Source organism: Punctularia strigosozonata (genome assembly GCF_000264995.1).
Source record: "Punctularia strigosozonata HHB-11173 SS5 unplaced genomic scaffold PUNSTscaffold_14, whole genome shotgun sequence".
In the NCBI taxonomy this organism is placed as follows: Eukaryota; Fungi; Basidiomycota; class Agaricomycetes; order Corticiales; family Punctulariaceae; genus Punctularia; species Punctularia strigosozonata.
This window is the reverse complement of record NW_006767446.1, coordinates 416,504-441,493: the sequence shown is the minus strand read 5'-3', so window position 1 is coordinate 441,493 and position 24,990 is coordinate 416,504. Positions and strand designations below refer to the sequence as shown.

Here is a 24,990-nt window from a genome sequence, read left to right as displayed (position 1 = left end):
CGCTTAGTAAGCCTGTGATCTGATTGGATGGAGTGGTATTGGCCAAATTAGCATAAAAGGAGGGCATACGAGCCCTTCGAAAAAATAAATTCACTTTCACCTAGAATCAAAGATCGATCACAGGAGACTGTAGATCAGTCTCTATTAGTATTAAGCAGCAAGAGCAAGATTAAGAAGACATTTGAGTGTTGACTTAGGCAATAGATCTAAGTATCACTCCAGGACATACGATATAGGAAATAGGATACGTTAAAGCGACAAGACGCTTTTGAGTGTTGACTTAGGCAATAGATCTAAGTATCACTCCAGGACATACGACATAGGAATTAGGAAGCTATTTGAGTGTTGACTTAGGCAATAGATCTAAGTATCACTCCAGGACATACGACATAGGAATTAGGATACGCTGAAGCGACAAGACGCTTCTAGAAGATAGGAAATAGGATACGTTGAAGCGACAAGACGCTTCCAGAAGACCAACGACATACTCAGTGACTTCCCCATAAGCGTGGGAACAGATTTCCAGTACAGACAAAGGGACAGAGCGTAGTTCTCTGTTTAAGTGAATACATTCAAGCGGTCCATTTCTTTCTCCTGATTCAACTAGGTCATCCCCGACTTAGATAGACCGGGACCCTAGGCAACTGTGTGACTACATACTTGCACTACAGTTCGCGTGACACCGTCCTGAGGAGCCCTCCTGCAGCACTGTACATCGGACATAGTATGTCTCTGGTAGGCCAAATGTGATGACGAGCAGCATGAAAGCATTGCAGATAGCTGAAAACCTGAAACACGCTAGGAGCAGAACATTGAGCTGCGTCCCTGTCAGAGAAAAAGGTACTCGTACAACGCCATCCGAGGAACTGGCCCAGAAGACCGCCTAGGATAGGCGCAAGATGACTGCCATTTGTCAACATGATTGTCCAGAGCCCCATCGCCCGGCCCCTAAACGCTATGAATGTCACGGGTCAAATATGCACAAAGTCAGGACAGTACCAACCTCTGGTGAAGGAAGAAGAGGTCTACGACCGTTACAGCACCGAGTGTCATTGCAACGGGGAAAAGCCCATTGAAGATGCGCGCAACGAGCAGCTGCGAGAAGTTCTTCGCGTATGCACACCCGAGGGCCGAGCAGAAACCCAAGAAGGTGGTGAAGAGGTAGACAGGACGGCGGCCATACGTGTCAGCCACGGGAATCCAAATGAAAGGTCCCAGTCCATTAACTGCAATGGCGACGGTCCTGTGAGACCCTCCAATCACAATCACAAGTCATACCGAGTCAGTGATAGCGGTGAGATGAGAGGCACTCAATGGCACATACGTTTGGTACGAAGCCGTCACAACGTCAATGCCAAACTCATTGGCCAAAGGTACATATGTTGGGTTGATGATTGCAACGTTCAACACCCCCAGCGCTGCGAGAATCGATACCTGCACCAGGATCGCAATCTAAGAGGAGCATATCAATGTCTGAAAGAAAGGGATTCTGGGTGCTGTACCTTCAACCACAAAGGCCAGTTCAATGGATCCTTGGAGTCGCCAGATGGCTGTGGGTCTAAAGCTTGCCCCTCTTCCACTACTACGTGCAAATCCTGTTTCCCACCAGCAAGGTATTCACCGAGATGAACAATGGAGTCAGCCTTCGCCATCGTCAGTGACTCCTATCAGTATCGGGCAGAGACCTGTCAGCGAGCAGACACATGCTGCATTACTTATGTCGCCATGTAGAGACAGTCTTTTTTCGAAATGGTCCAGATTGCCTTTGTACGTCTTATTCGCACGAGATTGGTTCTACGCTCACAGAAAGACAGCTGTGAGCAGCAAGACGTTGGCTATTCGGGCCGACATTCCTCACAAGTCCAAAGAAACCACTGAAACAGCAACCGATGGCCATCTGCATTGGTGGGAGGTTTTTGCATGTGCATACTATGAATGACATCCTCCGTATGGGTCTCAGAAAAGCAGGCCGGATTCGGGTACAGACAGTCCACGGGGACAATGGAGCGAAAGGTCCCGCCGTGAGTGATCGAAGTAAAAGTAGCAAGTGATGTCGTAATCAGGAAGTCTTTGTCTTTCCGCACCGGAAATATACCTCTTGCGCAGTCTGTCAGTGAGCTGGTGCGGGGAACCTTGCTACATACACTTACCGCGCTATTGTTGATAACGAACTTGTTCGCGGAATCAGAGTTCAAGTGGGAGGTATTTCAACATCCCGTTCATGGTCAGCTGCGTGTATAGTAGAATGCAGGCATAAGATGTCAGTGGATCCTGTAGCGACGTCGTCTCCCAAATTTCTCACCTATGCTATTCCTGTAAACGAGCCCTCCAGCGAGCTCCATTGAACATCAGAGCCACGACGGGTACAAAAACGACGAGTCCGAGCAGCGCGAACATCAAGAACTCGAACTGGTACCCAATCCGGTTCCCGAGATCAACGGCGTAGAACGCGAATGTCATCCCGAACTCTTGCCGAAGAACATTGAAGAGCTGGGATATCTGCGACGGGCGAGTCAGCATCTTTGCGCAGATGGCGAAGGAAAGACAAGGGAAAAGTGGTCTCTGACCTCGCTTGCCTGTGTCTTGTAGCAGTCGATGGAATAGGTGTAGCACGTTGTCTAGGAGGAACCCGATCAATCGGATATGCTGGCGGTCTTTCATGGCGCGTTCGGCTCACCGTGATCACCTGGATCCCGAAGCATGCGATGCCCATGCCCATCAGCGCACCCGCCCAGTGGACGCCAGCGTTGGCGATACAAAAGCCATAGATAAGCAGCCCCACCTAGCATGAGGGCGTTCAGTGACATACGCCAAAGTATCATAGATGGGAAGCGCTTACGGGGACCAGAATTGCACCTGTCCAGATCGCGTGTAGCCGAACTTCGGCGTAGACCTGACCGTCTGGGCGCTTTTTCATCTCGCGCTTAACGATGGCGTCGACGACCATGCCTGCCGCCAGCTGGGGTGTGAAAACGTATGAGTCAGCGTGGAATATTGTGGAGAAAAACTGGCGAGGGTCCACGTTACCTCGCCCAAACACCCGCCAATCAGTAACGCGAGACCATAAGCGAGACCCGTCTGCAAGACGGTGAAGTTGAAACGGGCCTTGAAGATCGCAGCCACGGTCACGGCTACGGCGCAATGAGTCCTGAATCGCCGTCATGCTGGACATGCAAGATGGCGTACCGGGTAAAATACTCGCAAAACCGTATTGGACGCCATAGTATACTGCGGGGAACAAGACGCTCGGATACCGCGCCATCTTGAGGGACGGTACGACGAACGCATCGAGGCGCAGGTGCTTCCCAGGATAACGGCTCCACGGTCGAAGGCAGGAGATATAGACCTTCCACGTCAGAGGGCCGGGATGCTGGCGGGCCTCATCTTGCGCTTTCGACGATGGTTGACGGACGTACAGGGTCTCAGGAAGGCAGAGCGTGATGGTCAGGAGCATGAACGCGTTGAATATGGCGGCAAACTTGAAACACCCTGCGGTAAGTGATCAATTTGTGCTAACAACGCGATGAAACTCGAGGTCGTACATCTCCATCCAAGGAACTGGCCTAAGAGTCCGCCAATAATTGGTGCGAGGTGGCTTCCGTTAGTGAGCATGACCGCCCAGAACCCCATCGCCCGGCCCCTGGCGCGCGATTATTAGCGCCACGAATAATGGGAAAACCGAGTACAATCAGCTACTAACCTCTGATGGAGGAAGAACAGGTCCACGACTGTCACCGCTCCGAGCGTCTGCGCGGCCGGAAAGAGTCCATTGAAGACGCGTGCAACGAGCAGCTGCGAAAAGTTCTTGGTGTACGCGCACCCTAAGGCAGAGCAGAAGCCCAAGACGGTGGTGAAAAGGTAGACGGGGCGGCGGCCGTAGGCATTTGCTAGAGGAACCCAGATGAACGGGCCAATTCCGTTAATCGCGATGGGAATCGTCCTATGGTATCAGGAAGCGGCGTTCAGGTCGAGATCAGGTTCAGGAGGTGGAAGAAAAGCACGTACGTTTGATAGGATGCCACGACGACGTCAATGCCGAACTCCTCAGCTAAGGGTACATACGCAGGGTTGATGATGGCGACGTTCAACGACCCGAGTGCTGCAAGAATAGACACCTGCACCAAGATCGCAATCTGAAAGAGGACACAGGTTTCAACTTCGAGAAGGGAAGGGGCGCTCAATGCCAGACGCACCTTCAACCATAATGGCCAGTTGAGCGGGTCCTTGGGGTCATCGGAAGGCAGAGGATCCAATGTTCGTACTTCGTTCTCGACTGCCGGCGGGCCATCCTGTTGCTCGCCGACTGGGGTAGTATCGATGAGTTCAATATTGGCCTTGTCCATCGGTCCTCTAGCTTCAGTGTTGTACTGTCGAGGAGAAGCATCCTGAGATATTTGCAAGCAAACCTGGCGGTCTGCATGGTATCCTCGTGAGATGACACGGCCCGGGCCGCCCGTTTTCATAGTTGGTCCAATGACCTCCGGAGCTCATCGCACGGGGTGGTTCTCGGCTCCCAAGGTAGGCTATCAGTGGAATAGGCTTGTATATGCTGTTTGGTCATCAAGTTTAAACGAGCTGTCTAAAAATAGCAACTTTAGCCCAAACATATCACGCTGATGAGTGGATCTCGAAACCGTACTGATTGGTGGTGTGTAACCTCCCTTGACATTCTCGAGCTAGTCCCGGTGTTCCTTGCCCTGCCTCCATATAGTTTTTCGAAAGCTTGTCGGCGAGTAGACGAGGCGTGACGGCTGCGTTGAACTCCCAGGACGAGGCGGCCATGGTGGTCCCATGATCGCGGTTCTCCCAGAGTGGCGGTAGGTAGGTAGGTAGGTAGTATGAACCGGCGCGGTCCCAATACCGGCCGGGCCGGGTTGTGCAGCCCAAAGTTGCTCTTCTCTTCTCATCCTCCACCCGCTTGTGTTCTCATCGTTATGCAGCACCCTATCGTCGGCATGACCATCACCCATGTCGATCCGCAGGCTTTGCTTTACGTGCTCTCGCATCCCAAGGAGTCAGAGACCGAGTTCCATGACTGGTACAACAACGAACACGGACCGGCTAGATTGTGCCTCCCGTATTTCAGTAACGGGTACCGATACAAGGCCAACGACGGTCAGACTCCGGAATGGCTAGCCACATACGACATCGAAGACGTCAACAAACTGGAGGAGGAGTCATATAAGCAGCTCAGGGAGTCACGCTCAGAGCGGGAGACCCGTGTTATTGAACAAGAAATAGAGATCCTCGACAGGAGAATGTACACACTGGTATCGTCAAGAGGAACGGCGGTGCCGGAGCCTGGGTCAATACTCGTTGCGGTGGCTATAGACGTTGAAAACGAACACGAAGAGGATTTCGACCGATGGTATGAAGAGGTACAAACTATCCGCGTTTCCTTTCCTTACCCCCTCTCATCGACAAAACAGGAACACATTGACCTATTATCTCAAGTGCCTGGCTGGCAGCGCACCCGTAGATTCAAGCTCTTCTCGGCAACTGGTGAAGGTACCCCAGCACTCAAGCACCTCGCCCTTCACGACTACCGCGCCCACAACGGCCTTGATGGGCCAGAGCACGCCCGCGCGACATCGACACCCTGGCGCACGCGGGTCATGAATACCGTGCGCGCGTCGTACCGCCGTACCTACGCACTTTCCTACATCTTCTCCCCGGGCGCGCGCGACCTCAGCACGTCCCCCGTAATCGACTCCATCGTCCCGTCGCACGACGGTACCAGCCTTCACTACCTTCTCGAAGGAAACCCGGATCCCGACGCGCCAACGCTCGTCTTCTCCAACTCGCTCATGACGGACCTGCGCATGTGGGACGCGCTCGTGGACCTCATAAAGGCGCAATTTCCACAGTACCGCCTCCTGCGCTACGACACGCGCGGCCACGGACGCTCCATGCTGCTACCGGACGTACCCGCAGATTTTGACGCCCTAGCCGACGACATCGCGGCGCTGCTCCGCTCCATTCGTGTCTCCAAAGCGCATGCGGTCATCGGGGTGAGCATGGGCGGAGTCACTGTGCTCAATTTCGCCTTGCGCCACCCTGACAGGTTGAATTGTTTCGTCGCGGCGGACTGCAATGTCGCCTCCTCACCGGCAAACAGCAAGGCCTGGGCGGAGCGCGTCCAGCTCGCAGAGGAGCGGGGAATGTCGGCCCTCGCCGACTCGACCGTCCAACGGTGGTTCACTCCCTCTTCCGTATCCACGTCGCCCCCCGCCTTGGATGACGTGCGCCGTCAAATCTCAGAGACTCCACTGGCAGGGTTCAAGAGCGGAGCCGGCGCACTATCGGACTACGGCCTGAGAGGGAGGCTGGGCGAGCTTCAGGTACCTGGTTTGTTCGTGGTAGGGGCTGAAGATGGCGCGTTGCCGGCGGCCATGGGGGAGTACGTCGCGAGTGTGCCTACATCCGTCGGGCTGGTGCAGATACCGGAGACGGGTCATCTGCCGATGGTGGAGAAGCCCGCAGTGTTTTTAGACGCGATCCGGCCCTTTTTAGTCGCTCAAACCTGAAATGCGCACCTCAGGTCGTGTGCAGAAAATCCATCAGGGCGCTAGGTATACTCGCATAGCATGATCAATTTTGATGACCATTGATCCTCACATTCCGAGACTGTCGCATTGGAGCAACCACACGATGTATATCCGTCGCAGGTCGCCAACACTGCTCGGAACGAGTTGTAGGTCTTGCGAACGCTGGATATTCATTTACATCATCAACCTTGCCCTACACTGAGGTGAGCGTGCGGACTGCTGGCTCTCAGTCGGTACTGAACTGGGCATCTCGACCGGTAACCCTCTAGGATCACGACCAATGCACAGCAGGTGCAAAGCCGCGCGAGGTTCATCGACTAGCAACTTTCTGACTGGCCTGCATTCTCCCGGACATATCATTGCTTACATCTTACGCACAGCATAGCAAAGCCGCTTCCCGGATGTTGACTTCAGCTCGGCGCTTCTGCCCGATTTGTGAAACCGTGCGCCTGAGCAGACGATTCTAGACATGCCTTTTGAGGATATCATATGTGCCAATGCTGCCAGCTCACACGGCGAAAGCTCGTTTAAGAATCTCAGACCAACTGGATGTTTGACAAAGATTGGCACTCTTGCTCTGTGCCCAGCATGCGCAGCTAGATCCGATGGTGTGGCAGGTAACAGTGTTGGGATTTCGGCATCGCCATTTGTAATGCCTTTGGGGGTTTTTGGCTTCTCTTGCTTGTGACTAGTCGACACCCTCTGCAGAAGGCTGCAAGACGAGGTTCTTGCGGAGTATGAACGCCGCTCGAAGGCGGACATGAGCGCAACCTAGGATCCGGATCAATCCCCGCCGTGATGACGGACGTAAGTTAACCGACCAAGCGCCTTGCAAGCATATAAAAGGTGAGATGCATTAACACAGAGGAGCAAGTTCCATCCAACTCAAACGCTCCCTAGACAGTCTCGAAACTCGCCTCTCACTACCGCCATGCAGTTCAAGACCATGCTCGCTGTGACCCTCGCCGCCATTGCCCCCGCCATCGTCACCGCCCAGTCCTGCGCTGAGGCGGCGCGTTTCGGTGTTGCCACTGCGAACCCTTCGACTGCCGCTCCCGGTGACGTGAGCTCATACCAAGCTTCTCCGCTCCCGAACCGAATCTCTGACACTTCGTTCCCAACAGGATGTCACCATCACCGCGGACTTCACCTGCTCCTTCAGCCGCGGCATCGTCCCTGAGTGGGTTGAGTACAAGCTCGAGGTGGTGCAGAACAACAACGGATTCGAGGCCCCGATCCTGCTCGCGCGGCACCAGTTTGCGGGCACCTCCGCTTCTCCCTTCGACGTGACCAATGTGACGGTACGCATCGGTCGATTGGGCGTAGGGAGCGAGCTGAGCTGACTAACGCGCTTAACAGATCCCTCACGCCTCCTACGTCGATGGCGCGACTTACACCCCGATCATGTACATCATCTACCCTACCTCGGGTACCGATGGTAGCCCGGTGGACGTTCAGGGTGGCGTCAACGTTAACCTCAAGGTTCAGACGTCGTCCTAAGGGACTTCGAAGCGAGAGGACTCGGGATTTTTCCAGAACAATCATCCACATTCCCTCAGTTTACACACCGTACATTGCATGCTTTAATGGAGATACTTAATCGAAACTTGCATGTCAGATATCACGGTTCCGTCTACGGAAGACGTGAATGTTCTTAAGGCGGTGTTCGGTTCACCGGTGACTCAAGTGAATCACCTGTCTTTTGCGACCCAAAGCTACTAATTATGGCATGTGTGTCTCACAGTGTTACTCTATCTGGAAGTTTTACCAGACTCAACTGAGACCTGATTTGCCTTTTTTGGTATTAAATCAGGGTGACTTACCTCAGTCACCTTGAACCGAACACCGCCTAAGCGTCCAACCACGTTGTTGGCTGTTAACACGGGTTCGATATGACGAGAATGTTGCTACGGTAATGCGCCGTGATACCGTAACATCGGCTCTTTTGATCTCGCTCGGCGTCAGCATTGTCTGACTGATCTTCGTCCTTGTCTGTATTATCTTTGACATTATCTTCGCGGAAGCCGTCCAGGAATGCACCATCGACTGCATCGAATCAAGTCTTGGTCGTCTTCAGCTGCCTCATCCCTTGTTACTAACGCGCGACGGGCGGAGACGTGATATATCGGGTTTCCCGCTGGACACGGCGCAACGCTTCACAAACTGCGATGGCGGGGCACGGGACAAAAAACACGACGGTATTTTCTGGGAGTAAAAACGCCGGAGGAGAGACGGGATTAGAGCGAAGTTCTTCCGGTTCGCCGCCGGGAGGCGCCCATGTAAAGGAGGTTCATGGCTTCCGATGACAATGGCGCGGCACTCTTCCAGACCCGCTAACAAGACCACTACGGGTCCACCAGATACGGCCTCGCGGAGCTTTGCGAACGGCACAGGGAGAAGGACATGTTCTTGGCCGGGCAACTTTCGGATCTGAACCATCAGCTGCTCAAACCCCTCGCTCCGGGTCCGACGCAGCGCAGCATCCTTTTCGATTGACAAGGGCCGACCGGAGTCCACAATTACCAGACCCTCGAGCGCGCGGGCCAGTGTTCGAAGTAGGCCTGACAGTTCCTCAAGCAAGTCATCGAAAGGCGTGCGCAGACGCAGCGCCTGGGCCCTAAACACGGCACGATCTTGCTCCAAGAGTTCGGCCGCGGGGTCCAGCTTGCCTAGGTGGGCTGCCCGGATCGCGGCATCCATGGCGATTTGCCGTGAGTCCTGGAGGGCCGCGAGGCGCTTTTCAAGGCTAAAACCGCACCAGAGCAACCCACGGTATGATGGCAATAGCACGAATGTACACATCCAGCAAGCCCTCAGAAAGAGTAACCTCGTCTGGCCTTGTGGCCTTCAGCGAGCGCGGGACGGCGTGGTACAGTAGCTGCAGGTGGTGGCGCGCGTGTAGAAGGCGAAGACGCATCCGACCAAAGGAATAGTCGAGCGCAGCGGCGAAGTACTGGATAGCAGCGGCCGGGTCCTATAAAAGAGGGCATTCTCAAGTGGCGGGGTTCCGGTGAAATCCAATTCCATATCTTCTGGCCCGGTGCCTGCGTCCACGTTAGCTAGAGAACGCGTGAGAGATTGGCATACACTTCACGAGTAAAGCATGATCATGGCTTCCTGGCCCCGAATTTGCCAGGCGGCCCACCCAGCCGTCACCGTCTCGGTTTATTCGGCTGTCTTACGCGGGAGCTGTGGTCGGGGGCGGAAAGCTGTAATGGTCAGACGACCCATACGTATTCATTTGCCCACGCCTACGTTGACGGTATCTGGCGACGGCACCACCGTCTTCATTTTTCGATAGACCTATCAAATATGGGTTCATCAGTGCTTATGCGGAGATAGCTGGCTTTGCCTACTAGTGATATCTATGGCGCCTCAGCTGAGCGTGCGCTCTTCTCCCTCGATCTCGGTAAGCGTGAAGCGGGATACAACGAACGACGAAACTGAAGACTGAATGAGAAACTGAGGCCCGAGCTTGATGTTCCCGCCCCTCATGTATTGTTGGAATCGTAGTTCAACGAGCGTTTTTCCACAAACGCAGTGATCCAGGTCTTGTAGCGTAGGATAGTGGGAAACTGTACAAGGTGAGGAAACTTTCCACAATCTTGCACGCCTGCCGCCCGGGAGTATGAGGAAACTGTCAGTGCTCGCAACGTGGTCATCGGCTTTTCTGCGATATCGGCATCGACATAGAGCATCGTATAAACATGACGGAGGCTATGAGAACTGGCGTCAAAGCCCGTGGTACTAGAGCTCGAGCGGTGAAACTAAGAACTGGCCCCTGGGCGCACTGATACGTGGCTGTTGTCGACCGACACTGACGCTACGTAACGCTGTGAAACACAGCATACTTACTGTGCCTGCCCGCCGTTGCGGTGATGCACTTGCGGCCGGGCGCTTTACCGCTCTAATACCCACCACATTCACCCTCATACGTCGTCTACCGAGGGTCAACTACGAACGACCATGGACGACCCAGCAACGACATCCGGTAATGCGAATAAAGCAGCGCCCTCAGCGACGGCGGTCACGGCGACCACCGCTGCGGGCACCGACATGTCCTTCAGTCAGCCAGCCCAGGTACCTCAAGATCAGGAGGTGACGTGCACTGTCGTATCTGCACCCACAAGCTACTTCTCTGACTCATGAATCCAGGATAACATATTCTATGCGGCCCAGCGCGGTGACGTCGACACCATTCGCTCCTTGATCGAGTCCGGACGCGCATCCGCCACCGACCGCGACGAGCAAAACATCACGCCGCTGCACTGGGCGGCCATCAACGCCCAGATCGGCGCATGCCGCTACCTGCTCGAACAAGGCGCCGAAGTCGATGCGCTCGGCGGCGACCTCGTCGCGACCCCGATGCAGTGGGCCGCGCGGAACGGCTACCTCTACGTGATCCAGCTGCTCATTCAGCACGGCGCGGACCCGAATATATGCGATGCGCAGGGCTACAACACGCTCCATCTCGTCACGCACTCAAGCTCGATCATGCCGCTGTTATACCTCCTCCACCAGCCGATCAACGTCGACGTACGGGACTCGCAAGGCCACACCAGCCTTATGTGGGCAGCATACCAGGGCGACGCGCTCAGCGTCGACCTCTTGCTCAAGCACGGCGCCAACCCGAACACGCGGGACGATTCCGGGCTCACGCCGCTCCATTGGGCCGTCGTGAGAGGGAACAGGGTTTGCATCCGGCGGTTGATTGAGAAGGGTTCGGACGTGAATGCGAAGGATAATGAGGGCCGGACGGCGAGGGACATGGCGGTGGAGCTGAAGAGCTTGGGAGCGTGGAGGCGGGCGTTGGAGGAGGGTGGTATGACCGAGGATGGAACGAAGAAAGCTCGGCCGCTCAGCGATGTATGCTCTCCCAACCTTACCGGCATACGGCACCAACTAACCCTCCGTTCTCTAGCGCAACACGAAAGTCGTCATCTTCCTCATCCCGACAGTATTTCTCTATATAATCTTCATGACTGTTACGATTCTCCCATGGTATACCGGCATCATACTTGCAATGGCCGAGTTCTTTGGCATGCACCACGTCAGTACTTTGGTTTGAGCGCTACTATGTTTTAACATTCCTTTTCCAGATTGTATCGCGCGTTCTCCTCAACAACCATTCCTACACGAACGAAGTTACGCAAAGCCCCTACTTCGCTGGCATCATCTTTGGCTCCATGGTCTGGGTAGCGTACTGCTGGCTGACCCGTTTGGTTCAAGGTAAAACGAGAAACGAACGTTTCATGTCAGCTTGCTCAAATCTACCATTTCCTGCAGAAACGGAATACCATGCGCTAGCGCATCTCATCTTTGCGCTCTCCTTTGGCCTCAGCTCATATAACTTCTTCCGTTCAGTTACGCTTGACCCAGGCTCGTGCCCGAAACCGTCCAGCGATGCGGAGCTGAAATCGGTGAGGCGATCCGTCCCCGTAGTTTACGAGGGTCATGCTCATCGGATTGTTACATGCGCAGATCATCGAGGACCTCGCCTCCGAAGGACGTCTGAACGGGCAAACCTTTTGCATCAACTGTATGGCACGCCGTCCGTTGAGATCGAAGCATTGCCGTATCTGCGACAAGTGTGTTGCCCGGCATGATCAGTAGGTCACCCCTCATACCGAATTTCATCATCTCATCACGTTTCTCCCTCAGTCATTGCCCATGGACCTGGAACTGTGGTATGTTTCCGCTCCACTGACCCTCTCATCTTCTCTGAGAATATTTCTAGTCGGCTCCAACAACCACAGACACTTCGTCATATTTGTGACTACCCTCGTCCTTGGCATAATCACCTTCGACTACCTCGCCTTCTCCTGTAAGTCAAGACTTTCTGACCTTTGGACGATACGCTCACGTCGACTTCAGACTTCGGCACCATCCCGCTCGGCGACCCCAATTCCGTCTCGCCAGCATGCCTTTTCCCCACCAACCTCTGCGCCATCACTGCATACGACACGTTCTTTTTCGCCGTCACTGCCTGGGCGACACTCCAACTCTCCTGGACCGTCGTCCTCCTCGCCTCTCAATACTGGCAAATCGCGCGCCAAATGACGACGCTCGAAGTGTCCAACCTCGGACGGTACGGCTTCATGGGCGGCCGCGGCGGCGCGAGTCTTGCGGGCCAGATGGGCCACCGGCACGGCGGGCACGCTGGGCAGGAGCAGCTCGTCGGCGAGGACAGCGTCGACGGCGGGCTGAGCGGGCACGCCCACGCCCACTCGCATAAGCACTCGCACGGCCTCTGCGGCGGCGGCTTCCTGATGCAGATCCTCGGCTTTGACCGGTTCACGAAGGGCAAGGCCGCGGACGGGCTCGCGCGCGCGGGCACGGCCGCGAACCCGTTCGACCTCGGGCTCATCGGGAACTGCAAGGACTTCTGGACGGCCGGGCGCGAGCTTGGGGTCGAGTACGAGAGGTTGTACGACGTCCCGCTTGAGGGATTCCGCGAGGCGAAGCGTCGGCGCGAGCGCGAGGAGGCGGAGGAGGACCATGGTGTTGGGTCGAGGAAGACCACGCGGAAGAGCTGGGTGATGGGCTTTGGCTTGGGCCGGGGCAGCAGCCGGGCGGGTTACGAGCCCGTGAGCCAGGTTTGAGGTTTATCATGTACGAGTACGATTATAGTATTTGTGAAGGGTTTGCATGGACGCTGTGACATAATGATCGAAATGTTTTTTTTCTTGGAACGGGCTGAGCATCGCGTCAGGCAAAATATGTTGAAATGCACGGCACTCGCTCTCTAGCGTAGAGACCGGTAAGACGTCAAAACGCCAGCCCATGGCGGGGCTCGAACCCGCAACTTTCAGATGATTGCTGACCAGGTAGGCCTTAAAAGTCTGACACTCTAGCCAATTGAGTTACACGGGCCTTCCCAGAGGCAACGTATTACTAATATGTGATCTATTCCCATCTGTAAACACGTCAAAGCAGCTGGCATGGGAGCAGTGATCAGTAGACTCCAGCCTCGTAAGTATGTGGTTGCTCGACGTTCCTTCATATTCACATCATATTCCCATGTGAATATACGTCGCCCATCGGCGTACAGGTACACCGTCCTCTCGCAGCCTGCGAACAGCGGAATCAAGCGCAAAGGGTATACAGTCATCATCATAGTGCGGATAATTTTTTGCGAGCTCTTCATAAATGAAGCTGGCGACTGTCGGCCCGTCCTCGTCACCCATTGACCTGCGTCAGACTTGAATATCACGTTTTCAGAGCGATGCCAGCGCCAACTCACCACAAGGTACCGACCACGCTCGGTACTCCCGAGAAAATCATGGCTGCGGTCAGGTGGATCGCCTCGTCCGGCTGCTGGCGATCTGCGGCGGCACTATCGCAAGCGGCGAGGAACGCAAAGCGCGCATGCGGAAGATTCAGTTTCATGATGTCGCTGATGGTGAGCTTCTCATTCCGCAACAGAAACCCGCTTGACAGTGGTCGATCACGATTCTGTAAGCCATGGCAAGCGAGATGAATAACCGACGCGTCTTCCATCTGCTTCATAACAGACGCTCTGTCCGCATGTATCTCTGTCCTCAAATTGAGCGATGCAAGTGGGTTGCTGGCCAACTTGTCTCGGATGATGTTTACCTCGCGGAGAGCCTCGGGCAAAGGCGAGTGGCCTTCTGCGTGTGGCTCTGCAACGACGAGAATTTTTCGAATGTGGGATTCGCTTTCTTTCTGCCTTGCGGCTATGAGACTTGATAGGCTCGGAATGTACGACGAAACCGCGAAGTCGCTCAGAAATGTGGGCGAGGGTTTCATTGTCCCTGCAGCATGCACCGGCAGCGACGCGAAGGCACCGGCGCAGCACCACCATATTCTGGGTCGCGCGACATACGACTTGCATTTCTTGAAGCTGTCATTAGGTCTTGGTGCTCTCAAAACTAGAGAAAAACGCACCTGTAAGCGGAGCCGAATGAGAACCGGTTGCACCACATTGAGCCACAGGGACTCCATGAGATCATTCTCGTCTCGCATAGGCACCTCTGCCTTGACAATCCCTAATCTCGACTTACGCGGTCCTTGTGTATGTCTGGAGGGAGCTTGGCCGTTTGCAACCACGTCATCGACCAGTGTCATCAAATCCCTCCAGAAACGGGTGGTGAAGCCTGCCAGAGAAACGGGCTCCACACCACTGCCCGGGCTTCTCATGATAATTGCAGACGATCCATAGCGCTCGCTGGAGATGAGGAGGACGACAGGCCCGCGTGCGGTGACTTCAGCGAGCTGATCGAAGGAGTACGGCAACAAAAAGTTATCGAAACCGGGGTATGTCCGAACTTGTCTCAGCAGCTCTTGGAATTTCTGGTGTAATACGCGTTGCTGGATAGTTCGTTCCGCCCCTGATGCATCCGTGCACGGCACGTGGGAGTGGAATATCTCGAGACCTTTGGCAGCCTGGATGATCTGTTCCGCGAGGCTCGCCGGAACGCCTTCGAACGACGCGCGAAGCTGGAGCATTTGCGCCCAAAATACTGACCGACTCTTCTCAAGCATTCGTACCGCCTCTTCCGGCTGCGACGCTGCCAACGCGCAGCCCGCTGCCTCGCATGACACGGAAGCGAACTTGCTCTTCATCGACTCCAACTGCCCCGCGAGGTCCAGGCCGAGATAGATCTGGTGCGGGAGCATGTCCACGGCGCGTCGATACGCCTTCAGCGCCATCTCCACGGACCCGGATTTCTCTCCGGCCGCCGTCCATCTCTGTGCTGCTGCGAAGCGGCGAAGATAGGACGTATGAGGGTCATCGGCGGCGCATTGGAAGCAGTCCATGGCATACGTCCAGTCGTTCGGATCTTGCGACCGCATATATCGCGCGTGGACAAGCTGAGCGATATTTCCAAGTGCCCAAGATCTCAAGCCATGTCCGACGGGGTACCTCGTCTCGAGGAGAGCCTCGAAACATCGAACAATGTCATCCAGTTCTGCGATAGACCATATCGAACTAACCACGAGTCGCTTGCCCAGGGCATACAAGGCGTAGGGATGGTCGTGGTGATCTGGCGGGCAGAGGCGGAGTGCTTCCCGGGTCAGATTAATCACCTCTTCTATATCCGTCGGGTCCCGATCGCGTGTCCAACGAGCTTGAAGCGCCTCGGCAAGATTGTGTAGGTGTATGTACCGGTGACTCGCAGTGGGGGGAACGTAGGAGATGCCGCGGCGCTGTAGTGAAATGCTCTCGTCTAGGTCCTTACGATGGGATAGAGAGCAAGTGGATCGCCGAAAGTACGTATACCCGAGCGTGCAGAGAACGGCGTGATATCGTATATGACCCGAAGTGATCAGGGAGAGAGCTTCAAGGCTGGCATCGATGGCTTCGTCGTATACGGCGCTCGTGCATTCTCCATAGTTTTCAGCCAAGCCGAGGGCGAACGCGAGTTGGGTTAACGCCACGCACCTCAAGGGGTGTTTGGGTGACTGTATGAGGAGGGCTCGTCGATATAACAGCCTTTCCTCCTCCCGATATTCCTGTAAATCTTCGACCTCGAACAATATACCGAGTTTCCCCCCGAGCCCGATCAGAAACTCCGGTATTTGTCGATGACCGGGGGGGACTTTCTCGAGGATCAAACGCGCTAAACGGACTGACTCTTGAATATCCTTCGGTTTGCCACCCGAGTAGGTAAATAACTGGCGGAGGGCATCCGACAGGCGCGAGGTACAGGTCAAGAATAGGGGGTCGTCGACGCGGATAAGATCGAGCGCCTCGCGAAGGAGGTGGATGGCGCGTTTGACCAAGGGCGCGCCGGTATCCAGGCGATGCAAGAAGATAAGAGCCTGTGCAAGGTCGGCAAGAGACTCCACATAGTCATGGCTCTGCGATGAAGCAATCGAGAGCGCTTCTTCGTGCAATGAGATGGATGTCTGGATATCATCGGGTCTAGTGAAGACGAAGAATCGAAGGGCATGAACGACACCGAGGGTATTCAGTGCCGCGGGGCGCGGATTTCCACGGAATCGCAGAGAATCCAGGACCCGTCGATGAAGTTCAATGCTCTGTTCTAGATCTTCGACGGATCCATGGCTTTGGTATCGCAGTCTCAGGAGTTCTGCGTATTCGCTGAGCAGCGACAGTGTTGTAGGAGAGCCCGTCGTAGTACGCCATTCCAGAAACAGTTGCCATTGTAAGATTGCCGTTTCTAGCTCCGTATCTCTAACTCCAATCAATTCAGCAATCAAAATCACTCAAGGATGTCATACCATTGCATACTCAGCGAGACTGAATCGATAGGTCAACAGGCGTATTGTAATCCCTGCACAGTCAGTGTACCCGACGTTGTCTGAGCCCATCACGGGAGAAGCGGCCTGTCAAACAGAGCATCGGTATAAGATAGTTCTAGTAATCCATTGGCCATCGCTCACTCGGCTCTGGATACTAACACGAGGGGGATCATCGGCGGAGGAGTCAAAGAGCGGGTTTTCGGTGTCGTCGTAAGCTGGTAGCTGATAAGGAGGTTTCCACCCGTTACTGAGCCCTGGTCAACCGGCCCAGTGACCTGAGTATGGTAAGAAGACTACGCCACATATAGGAATGTGCTCATAAGTTAACATGCAGACAGCGTGAGGAAGCGAGGAGAGCATGCGTCTAATTGCCGCCAATGAATTGAACGCGCCATGTGATTGCGTGAGAGGATTACTACGGGTCCACATCCGTTTCACTGCTGTCCGCTCTCCTTCAATTCTTGCTCAAACCTTTATTGGCTTCACACATAGATAGCCATGTACATGGTCAGTCATAATCTGAAGTCATTAAGAGCACGGCGCAAAACTCATTCTGCCAAAAAGATGCCGGTCAGAAATCTATTAATAAGCCCTGTGTATCGGCCTGCTCGATTTGCGTAGACTGCTCCCCTCACTCGGATAATTAAATATCTCGGATATATTGAGATGATACCCCTACTCTGATGTGTACAAGTATTAAATTATCAGAGGTGCTGTGGGATGCTTGAGGCGGGCGAGAAGGGTGTTTCACATCAGGTGAAAGTCGCCAAGGTCCATAGTAGCAGTCGATCGTATACCTGCGCGATCTCTGGAACAGGACAGAAACAGGAACTAGAAACGTGTACAGTCGCTAGAGTAGTCATAAAAGCGCACTATCGCAGCGTGTCGACCCGAGGTCGGACTTGAACTCGCTTCGCGCGGTCCCAAACCGATTCCCCTTCTCCCAAAACCATATCGTCCCACTCTTCTTTCATCGTTCGCATATGCGGAAGGATGTACACCCTCTTTCGCTTGTCGTTGGCGGCAAAGTCCTGCAGCATCTCCCAGTCTGTCGTCTTGTGTACCCCTGCCCGCCCCTTCTTGAACAGCCTCTTCGGCCACTTCGGTGCCTCCTCGCGCTGATACGCGCTCGCGGCCGTCCATTCGTCCGGCTCGGAGACGGGGCGCTCGGAGGGGTCCGGCACGTGCACGCACACGACGAGCATCTGCAGCGCGGGGTAGGTCTCGAGGGTTGTGCGGAGGGCGTCGAGGAAGCCGGGGATGGCGACGGGATAGATGCGGTAGACGGCGAGGTGGGTGAGCTTTCGGAACGCTTCGCGAAACGGGTGGTAGGGGACGTGCATCCAGACGATCATGTCGTCCGAGGCGTACAGATGCGTGACGGACGCGACGGTGACGGGCACGTGGAGCACCTGGGAGAGGTCGAACCTGGGGCCGCAGTGGGTGCGCCGGAGCATGAGCGTCGTGATGCGCGGGCCGTCGACCTGCTGCTGATCGACCTTGGCGGGGTCCAGCTTGGGGACGCCGAACGGTGGCGCGCCGTCTGCTTGGAGGACTTCGGGCGGGATGCGCGCGCGGACGTGGTCGGCGAGGTGGCGCGAAAAGTAGTAGAACGCGTGCATGTCCATCGCGAGGGCGCGCAGGTTGGAGAAGGCCGGGCCGATGCAGGGCGCGTGGAGGTAGAAGTCACGCGGGTCGCGTCTCGGGAGGTCGGCGTACCAGAAGGAGGTGATAAGGCGGGAGAGGGGCGCGAAACCCTCGTTAGGCGATCGGCTGTGGACGAAGGATTGGAGCTGGGCCGGGGAGGTGATCTGTAGCGCCCGGTAGGCGAGGGGCTCGGCGATGGATTTGAAGAGGCGCGAGATGAGGCAGAGGCGGCAGGCGGTCTTCTGGTCGCGGTAGCAGGCGCGTTCGATTATCATCGCGATGAGCTCGATGGGGAGGACTGGTGTAGGCCTCCGGTAGACGCATAACTGGCGTGTTTTGACTTGCCGAGTTTGCTTGCGTATGCGCAATCTCTCGGCTACATCGGCGTCGGCGTCGGGTTCTTCCTCGGTTTCGGTTTCAGCGCCTGTGTCCACTTCGTGTACAAGCGGAAGAGCAGCGGTGGCGCTTCGACGAGGCGCCGTGAGGTGAAGTTGTCGTTTAGCCGCTGAGAGAGTTCTGTCGTGAAGAAGGGGAGCGTCAGATAACGGGGTGCTGAGTAGGTCAACGACAGTCGGTTGATGACGACGCACCTCCGGATAGGCCGCTCGGCCCGTATTCTGAGGATCTTGGACATGTCACCGGTAGATTTTTTCATCGTGCCGGTAGTGCCACTCGAAGAGGATGAAGGGGCGTTGCGCGTTGCGGGGACAGTGAGAGACGAGGGTCAAGTGCGCGCGTGCGTTGGTATTTATTTAGGCGCCGACAATGCAAGGTCCTCCGAGAGCCACAAGGTCACAACTCCGACGACGCGATCGTTGGCCACTGGACTATAATGATGCGTGTCGTCCGCAACGCGATGAGTACAAAAATTGCAGAGTACCACGAATGGCACCTTTCATCTCAGCCGCTGTGAGATGAAGCTAATTGTGGTTCTTTGTGCGTATGATGCGGTGGACCCACAAATCCGCGTTCAGTAGCCAGGTGGCCTGGTGGATCACGGGATCGCGACCAGTTCTCCGCGGGCTGCGACTCGGCGAGCGACGTCAACGGACGGAAACTCTCTGGAATTCGCCGCCTACATACTTTCCATCTTCCACGGCATCTTGATGTATAGCGCCTGCGCCCGCAGAAACCGCAGTCTGTGATGCGAGGTGTACTCGTATCTTGCTGATTGCGCCTGCCGAAAGGTTGCGTCAGCATCCTATGACCACCCGAAGACGCACTTAAATCCCCAAACGATGACGAAGTTTTGCAACGAATAGCACACCAACATGAGGTCTGTTCGAACATTCTCAACACCCTCGCTGTTCGCGCTGACCTTACTGCCCAGCAACACAGATTCTAAGACTGCCTCCGTCGTTATCCACGGCTTCTCCAAGCCCAGCGCGAACATCCCCAGCGCCTCCGGGTACTGCCAAAAACTCGAGACATTCCTCCGCGCGGTCGGATCGCCGTCCTACGAGCTCGCGGACGCCGTCCCGTTCACCGCGCCCAAGGGCAAACTCCCCTGGGCCACGATCACCACCCCGGGCTCCAGCCAGGTCATCCCCGACTCGCACTACATTGTTCGCCACCTGATCGCCAGTGGCCTCTCCCCGGATCCGGACGCATCCCTGACGCCCGCCGAGCGTGCCGATTCGCGCGCGTGGCAGGCGTGGGTCGAGGAGCTCGTTTACCCCGCCGTGGTGAGCACGCGCTGGCTCCGGCCCGCCAACTACGCGATAGTGAAGCACGAGCTGAGCGCGCCCGCGCCGGTGAAGCCGGTCATCGCGTGGATCATCTATCGCCGCATCAAGACGGGGCTGACGGGCCACGGCGTCGCGCGGCACTCGGACGAGGAGGTGGACGTGCTGCTGAAGGAGTACGTGGACGCGTTGGACGCCAGGCTCTCGGCGGCCAAGTCGGAGTTCTTCCATGGGGGAGAGGAGCCGACGATGGTGGACATCGTGACTTGGTCGTTCCTCGTCAACTCCCTCGCGTTGCAGTCCAATCCGGAGTTCAACGTTCTCATATTGGGCAAGCCGCGCTTGATGCGGTACGTGGTGGCGCTCGCGAAGAAGTGGTTCCCAGAGTACGAGTCCATCATCAAGTTGGGAACATGAGGGGAACTCGTGGTTGGCTGACTTACAGTCCATCAGACGTCCTCTATACCCGTGTATTCACGCACTTGCAAATGGGATTATTCTTCTTCGCGATGTTGTTTTTCTGCTTGTTGTGTATAGGCTACAGCAAATCAATGTTTGATCAATGTCAGTGGTTGCCGGACCGCCATGAGACAATCGGATGACCTCATCACCTCAACGCCTGCCGTGCTGTGGGATGTTGTTTCTGCTCCAGCCTCTGTCCTGCGACGACCTATGTCCCCCTCCGTCGACTACAACGGCGGCATCCTCAGACCCAACCCGAACAGCAACGACGATCCAGCACCAACAGCCGCCTCCCACTCTGTACACAACGATGAACGGCCTACGAGCACTCGCCGGCCGTCCACGAGGGCGTCCCAGGGAGGAAGAGGAGACCACCGCTGTTGCGGCATCGTCGCCGAGTCCGCCCGGGCTGCACGACAGCGGAGATACGCGCGGCAGAAGAAGCAGCCCTGGATCGTGCTCAAGTTGGCCGTGTTCATAACCGTGGTACGGATGTCGCTATGATTACTGCGGCGAGATAGGAATGACGCTCACGCAGCAACGGTTCTTCTTTTTCTTTTTCTTCGAAAGGGCATCATGGTGTATGCGTGCTACGTATACATTGGAAGGTTCTGCGTTCCTATGATACATCGGAGTTCCGGAGCGTTAGGCTCGAGGTCCGAAGGAAGTGAGTATTAGATAGCCTTCGGTGCGGATCCCCGGAGCTGATATCCGCGCGATCGAAGTTGCGTTTCTCGTCGTTGTATGCCCGCTCGCGATTATGATGTTCTGGAGCTACGCAATGGTACGCTCTCAACCCCTCTTTCTCGAACCTCACTGCAATCCTCACCTCCATCTCCAGGTCGTGTTCACACCGCCAGGCCAGGCCCGCAAAGTCGTGGAGAAGTCGACGCCGCCTTTTGACCTGCCCCCGGAAGACTCTTGGCACACATATGAAGAAGAAGACGGCACCGCGGCGGACGAAGAACGCACCCGCGGCCGCTCGTACGAGCAGATGTCTCGCCAGCCAACCCGATCTTCCATCCCCCACCCCCAGCCCTCCCACACCCGCCAGCTCTCACACTCACACACCCAAAGCCTCACCAGCGATCACACTCTCATGGATCCCTCCGCGCAACATGTCACGCCCGAGAAGCGCATGGGCAGCCCGCCTCCTCCGCCCTCCGACCCCAACGCGGGCGTGCTGCACGCTATACCCGCCGTGGCCTCGCAAGCGGCCCAAACCCAGACGCTATCTCCGCCTCCGCCTGCCCACACGCCTGGATCCAGGCAGGTCCAGCACCAATACCACTATCCCCGGTCGCAGGGGCCGTCGAACTCTGGAAGCTATAGCTATCGACAACCGCCGCTTCCCGGCACTTATAGCCGCCAACCGAGTGATAGGCCTGTCCTTCTGCCAGAGTTCAGATACTGCCAGCGAGACGGCCTGATCAAGCCCTATCGCGCTCATCATTGTCGGCTCTGCGGAACGGTATGCCCTGTTCTCCTCGTTCGCGTATATCTCCGCAGGTTCCGCTTACGCACGGTTTTCTGGTAGTGCATTCTCCGCTATGACCACCACTGCCCCTGGATAGGCCAGTGCGTCGGCGCCTTCAATCACAAGTTTTTCCTCGTCTTCCTCCTTTGGGCCCTTCTGTTCTGTTTGTGGGTGTTCAGTACCCTCCTGGGTATGAACGTGCGACACGGTGACGAGAACGATTCGAACGTGGACGCGCAGCACATCGTCATCATCGCGTTGTACGTTACCTCCCCGCCTGTTTTACCTCGAGCTGACGCAACACGTTTTCTCCCGACGACAGATCTGCGCTATTCTCGCTCTTCACCTCAACTTTACTCGTATCGCACACGCGGCTCATACTGCTCAATATGACGACCGTGGAGCAGCTGATGGCGCACTCGATGCACGAGCGGGAACGCGAGGGGCTGAACATGATGTACGCCTGCTGGGAGTTCCGGTGCGTTCTATTCAATGTAAAGCAAAACGGAGATACTGAGATGGAAGTCTGTGGTGTGTGCAGGGCGAAGAGACGAACGAAGCGGCAATGGGACGAAGAGTGGGGCAGGATTGGCCGCGAAGGCAACCTCTGGTGGCTCGGCAGCATGCGGGCAAACTGGGAGAGCGTCATGGGACCCAGGCCTCTATTCTGGTTCTGTGAGTATTCTAGAATACATGAGGAAGCGTCCGCCCCCCGCCCCGACAGTTCGATCAACCGCTCCTGCTTTTCGCTCCTCGTTGCGGTATGTGTGAGCTGAGCTGACTCTTTTTTTTCGCTATATGATGTAGTACCCGTGGGCAGGCCGACGTACGACGGCATGAACTTCCCGACGAACCCAAGGTTTGACGCGGAGGGCAGGTGGCGCCCGCGAAAGGAATGGCCCCCAGAGCTTCGATAGCGAAGGTGCCCTTCGGTCCTCGCGTTTCTCATCTCCGGTGATCTAGTGGACTGTGTACGATTATTGTTTTGAACAAGTTCCTGTCCGCCGCCTGCAGGCTGCATGCGGGACGGACGGTGATACGTTTGCGGACATGTGGTCCCTCGAGGTTCCCCCTTGCCGCAATGACTTGCTTCGCCGCCCGATATGCCGGCGTGAGTGAATGCTTAGGCTTTAGTTGCGGTTATCGTGCCAAATCACCGTCGCCGCTGCTTCGAGACGGCAGGAATGAATTCTTCGTTGACTATCGAGGTTTCACCGACTCATATGTCATCTGAAGCAGAGCACGCCTTTTGCACCGCCCGGCCCATGCACCCACTCCAGAGCCTAGATAGCCAAACCACGAAGGAACGCCACTCACGAATCCTATCCACTTCCAGTGATGAGACACGCTGGGGTTACAATCCTTGTGAGTAAGTATAGTCAGGTTGTGGCTTGGCGGTGCGGTAATTTACCAGCGGCGCGATCGGTAGAAGACGGTGCCAGAAGCTCCGATTTTCTCTGTACTTACTCAGATCGATCGTTTGGGTTCGCGATCTGGGGAAGAAGGTAGATAGCCATCGCAGGGCTGTGGAATTCCCCCAACTGGCAACCCCGGGGTTAATACTGCGGTCCGCGGTGTCCTGTATACCAGCGTTGCGGCCGAGTGTTGCTCGTGCGGCGAGTGGGACGACGCTCGCGCGCACACCCCGATAGTTGGCGCTCCGAAACGGCGGTGCTCTCGGTATCTGCAGCTTCGTGCCGGGCGCATCTCAGAAGCTCGCGCGGGATGCACCGCGATCATCGAAGATTTGGGGGCAGGTCCCATGCTTGTGTGTGTGTTTGGGATCTCTGCGCGTGTTCAAGGCGTTCCTGCAAGTGCTCTCTGGTACACGGGCCCTCCTTTCGTGGTTTGATTTCCGGGAGAAGAGCTCTGAGAATGGATACTGTCAGGGCGGCCTGGCGTATCGGCTGCCGAACTACCGCCACAGGCTATTGGATGTTCCTTCTGAGCCGGGCTTCAATACGGGCGAATCATTCGATCACGGAATGTAAGTCTCACGTACGCTCAGACGAAACAAGCAAGCTGATTTGCCTAAAGATCCATAGAGACAAATCATCTGCAACCTGAGGAAGTGCTGATGGTGCGGATCCCGGCGGCCAAACCCAGTGGGCGTGCCCTGAAGGCTGGAGAGAAGCGAGGTAGTATGAAGGAATCGATCTCCTCGAAAGCGACCCACCGTCGGGTCCCTGCGTCACGACGTGGGAGAGACGAACGCGCCCTAAATCAAGTGCCGCTACAGGGCTTTCCGATAAAGATCCGTCTCTCGTGGAAGAGGCGAGACAGATATAACGCTGGAGCGAAGACCGCGGGCACGTACGATGATACATCATCATCACCCCCCGAGCTCGAGCTTCGGTACTACCGCAGTGCAACAGCGCCACAACGCTTATGCAGACGCCGCCCTCGTCGTGCATCTGATGAAGTAGAAACATCGCAGTTTGAAGCCCGCGCCGCCCGCACAGAAAACGCCACTCGAAGTCCCTCTGAGCGAGCTTTTTTGCAGCGCTCATCTGATTTGCGACCAGCGCGGAGCGGTCGCGACAAGAAAAGAAGGGTCTCGCAAAAGAAGCAAAGGAACGGAGCCGGGAGAAGAGGTCCCAGGTCGAGGGGCGAATGACAGCCCGAGAGATATATGCAAGGGCCTGGGCCGACGGCAAAGAAGGTCTAGTCCCCTCCCTATAGAAAAGTCATGCGCGAAGTTGCTACAGCAATGGGACGTCCATCGTTGTCGTGCTTGGAAAAAAAAGCCCTCGTCGCCACCCGATGCGCCGCGGCAGGTGGATGACACGGTCGGCGAGCCGCCGTGTCAGAAGTGTGCCAGAACGGGATGGCTCTGGCCACGTCCTCGGTGTCAGGGCTCGTGTCCGCAGAGCGGGCAGGCAGCGTCGGTAAGGCAGCCCATGACGCCTGTTGATGCGAAGTCTGGAAGAGCTTCCATCAA

General features: G+C 56.0%; 7 protein-coding genes and 1 non-coding gene across 8 annotated transcripts; 4 read left to right on the top strand and 4 right to left on the bottom strand.

Moving 5' to 3' along the window:
- Positions 1-2,307: 2,307 nt before the first annotated feature.
- On the bottom strand, positions 2,308-4,782 carry PUNSTDRAFT_137872 (MFS general substrate transporter; the record flags this gene model as incomplete). Its single annotated transcript, XM_007387531.1, has 11 exons — positions 2,308-2,499; positions 2,568-2,618; positions 2,678-2,782; positions 2,840-2,959; positions 3,028-3,131; positions 3,187-3,489; positions 3,543-3,640; positions 3,701-3,940; positions 4,006-4,133; positions 4,194-4,414; positions 4,668-4,782. The coding sequence occupies 11 exons, from the start codon at positions 4,780-4,782 to the stop codon at positions 2,308-2,310; spliced, it is 1,677 nt and encodes a 558-aa protein (XP_007387593.1).
- A 173-nt stretch (positions 4,783-4,955) lies between these two features.
- PUNSTDRAFT_75235 (alpha/beta-hydrolase) lies at positions 4,956-6,527 on the top strand (the record flags this gene model as incomplete). Its single annotated transcript, XM_007387530.1, has 2 exons — positions 4,956-5,378; positions 5,430-6,527. 2 exons carry the CDS (start codon positions 4,956-4,958, stop codon positions 6,525-6,527), a joined length of 1,521 nt encoding a protein of 506 aa, XP_007387592.1.
- A 952-nt stretch (positions 6,528-7,479) lies between these two features.
- PUNSTDRAFT_116082 (uncharacterized protein) lies at positions 7,480-8,048 on the top strand (the record flags this gene model as incomplete). The annotated part of the gene is made up of 3 exons (XM_007387529.1): positions 7,480-7,611; positions 7,673-7,849; positions 7,908-8,048. 3 exons carry the CDS (start codon positions 7,480-7,482, stop codon positions 8,046-8,048), a joined length of 450 nt encoding a protein of 149 aa, XP_007387591.1.
- Positions 8,049-8,630: 582 nt separating this feature from the next.
- On the bottom strand, positions 8,631-9,839 carry PUNSTDRAFT_137869 (uncharacterized protein; the record flags this gene model as incomplete). The annotated part of the gene is made up of 4 exons (XM_007387528.1): positions 8,631-9,294; positions 9,347-9,522; positions 9,731-9,757; positions 9,804-9,839. The coding sequence occupies 4 exons, from the start codon at positions 9,837-9,839 to the stop codon at positions 8,631-8,633; spliced, it is 903 nt and encodes a 300-aa protein (XP_007387590.1).
- A 3,487-nt stretch (positions 9,840-13,326) lies between these two features.
- PUNSTDRAFT_t92 lies at positions 13,327-13,421 on the bottom strand. Its single transcript has one exon. It is a non-coding gene; the product is annotated as a tRNA-Lys (tRNA).
- Positions 13,422-13,558: 137 nt separating this feature from the next.
- Positions 13,559-19,059, bottom strand: PUNSTDRAFT_137867 (uncharacterized protein; the record flags this gene model as incomplete). Its single annotated transcript, XM_007387527.1, has 8 exons — positions 13,559-13,739; positions 13,792-14,405; positions 14,457-16,710; positions 16,768-16,776; positions 16,828-16,862; positions 16,920-17,025; positions 17,652-18,941; positions 19,016-19,059. 8 exons carry the CDS (start codon positions 19,057-19,059, stop codon positions 13,559-13,561), a joined length of 4,533 nt encoding a protein of 1,510 aa, XP_007387589.1.
- A 599-nt stretch (positions 19,060-19,658) lies between these two features.
- Positions 19,659-20,652, top strand: PUNSTDRAFT_92068 (uncharacterized protein). Its single transcript, XM_007387526.1, has 2 exons — positions 19,659-19,701; positions 19,756-20,652. Exons 1-2 carry the CDS (start codon positions 19,697-19,699, stop codon positions 20,525-20,527), a joined length of 777 nt encoding a protein of 258 aa, XP_007387588.1. The 5' UTR covers positions 19,659-19,696; the 3' UTR covers positions 20,528-20,652.
- Positions 20,653-20,695: 43 nt separating this feature from the next.
- PUNSTDRAFT_146068 (zf-DHHC-domain-containing protein) lies at positions 20,696-23,096 on the top strand (the record flags this gene model as incomplete). The annotated part of the gene is made up of 8 exons (XM_007387525.1): positions 20,696-21,058; positions 21,143-21,239; positions 21,298-21,356; positions 21,414-22,043; positions 22,110-22,309; positions 22,372-22,527; positions 22,591-22,724; positions 22,857-23,096. 8 exons carry the CDS (start codon positions 20,696-20,698, stop codon positions 22,964-22,966), a joined length of 1,749 nt encoding a protein of 582 aa, XP_007387587.1. The 3' UTR covers positions 22,967-23,096.
- Positions 23,097-24,990: the final 1,894 nt, after the last annotated feature.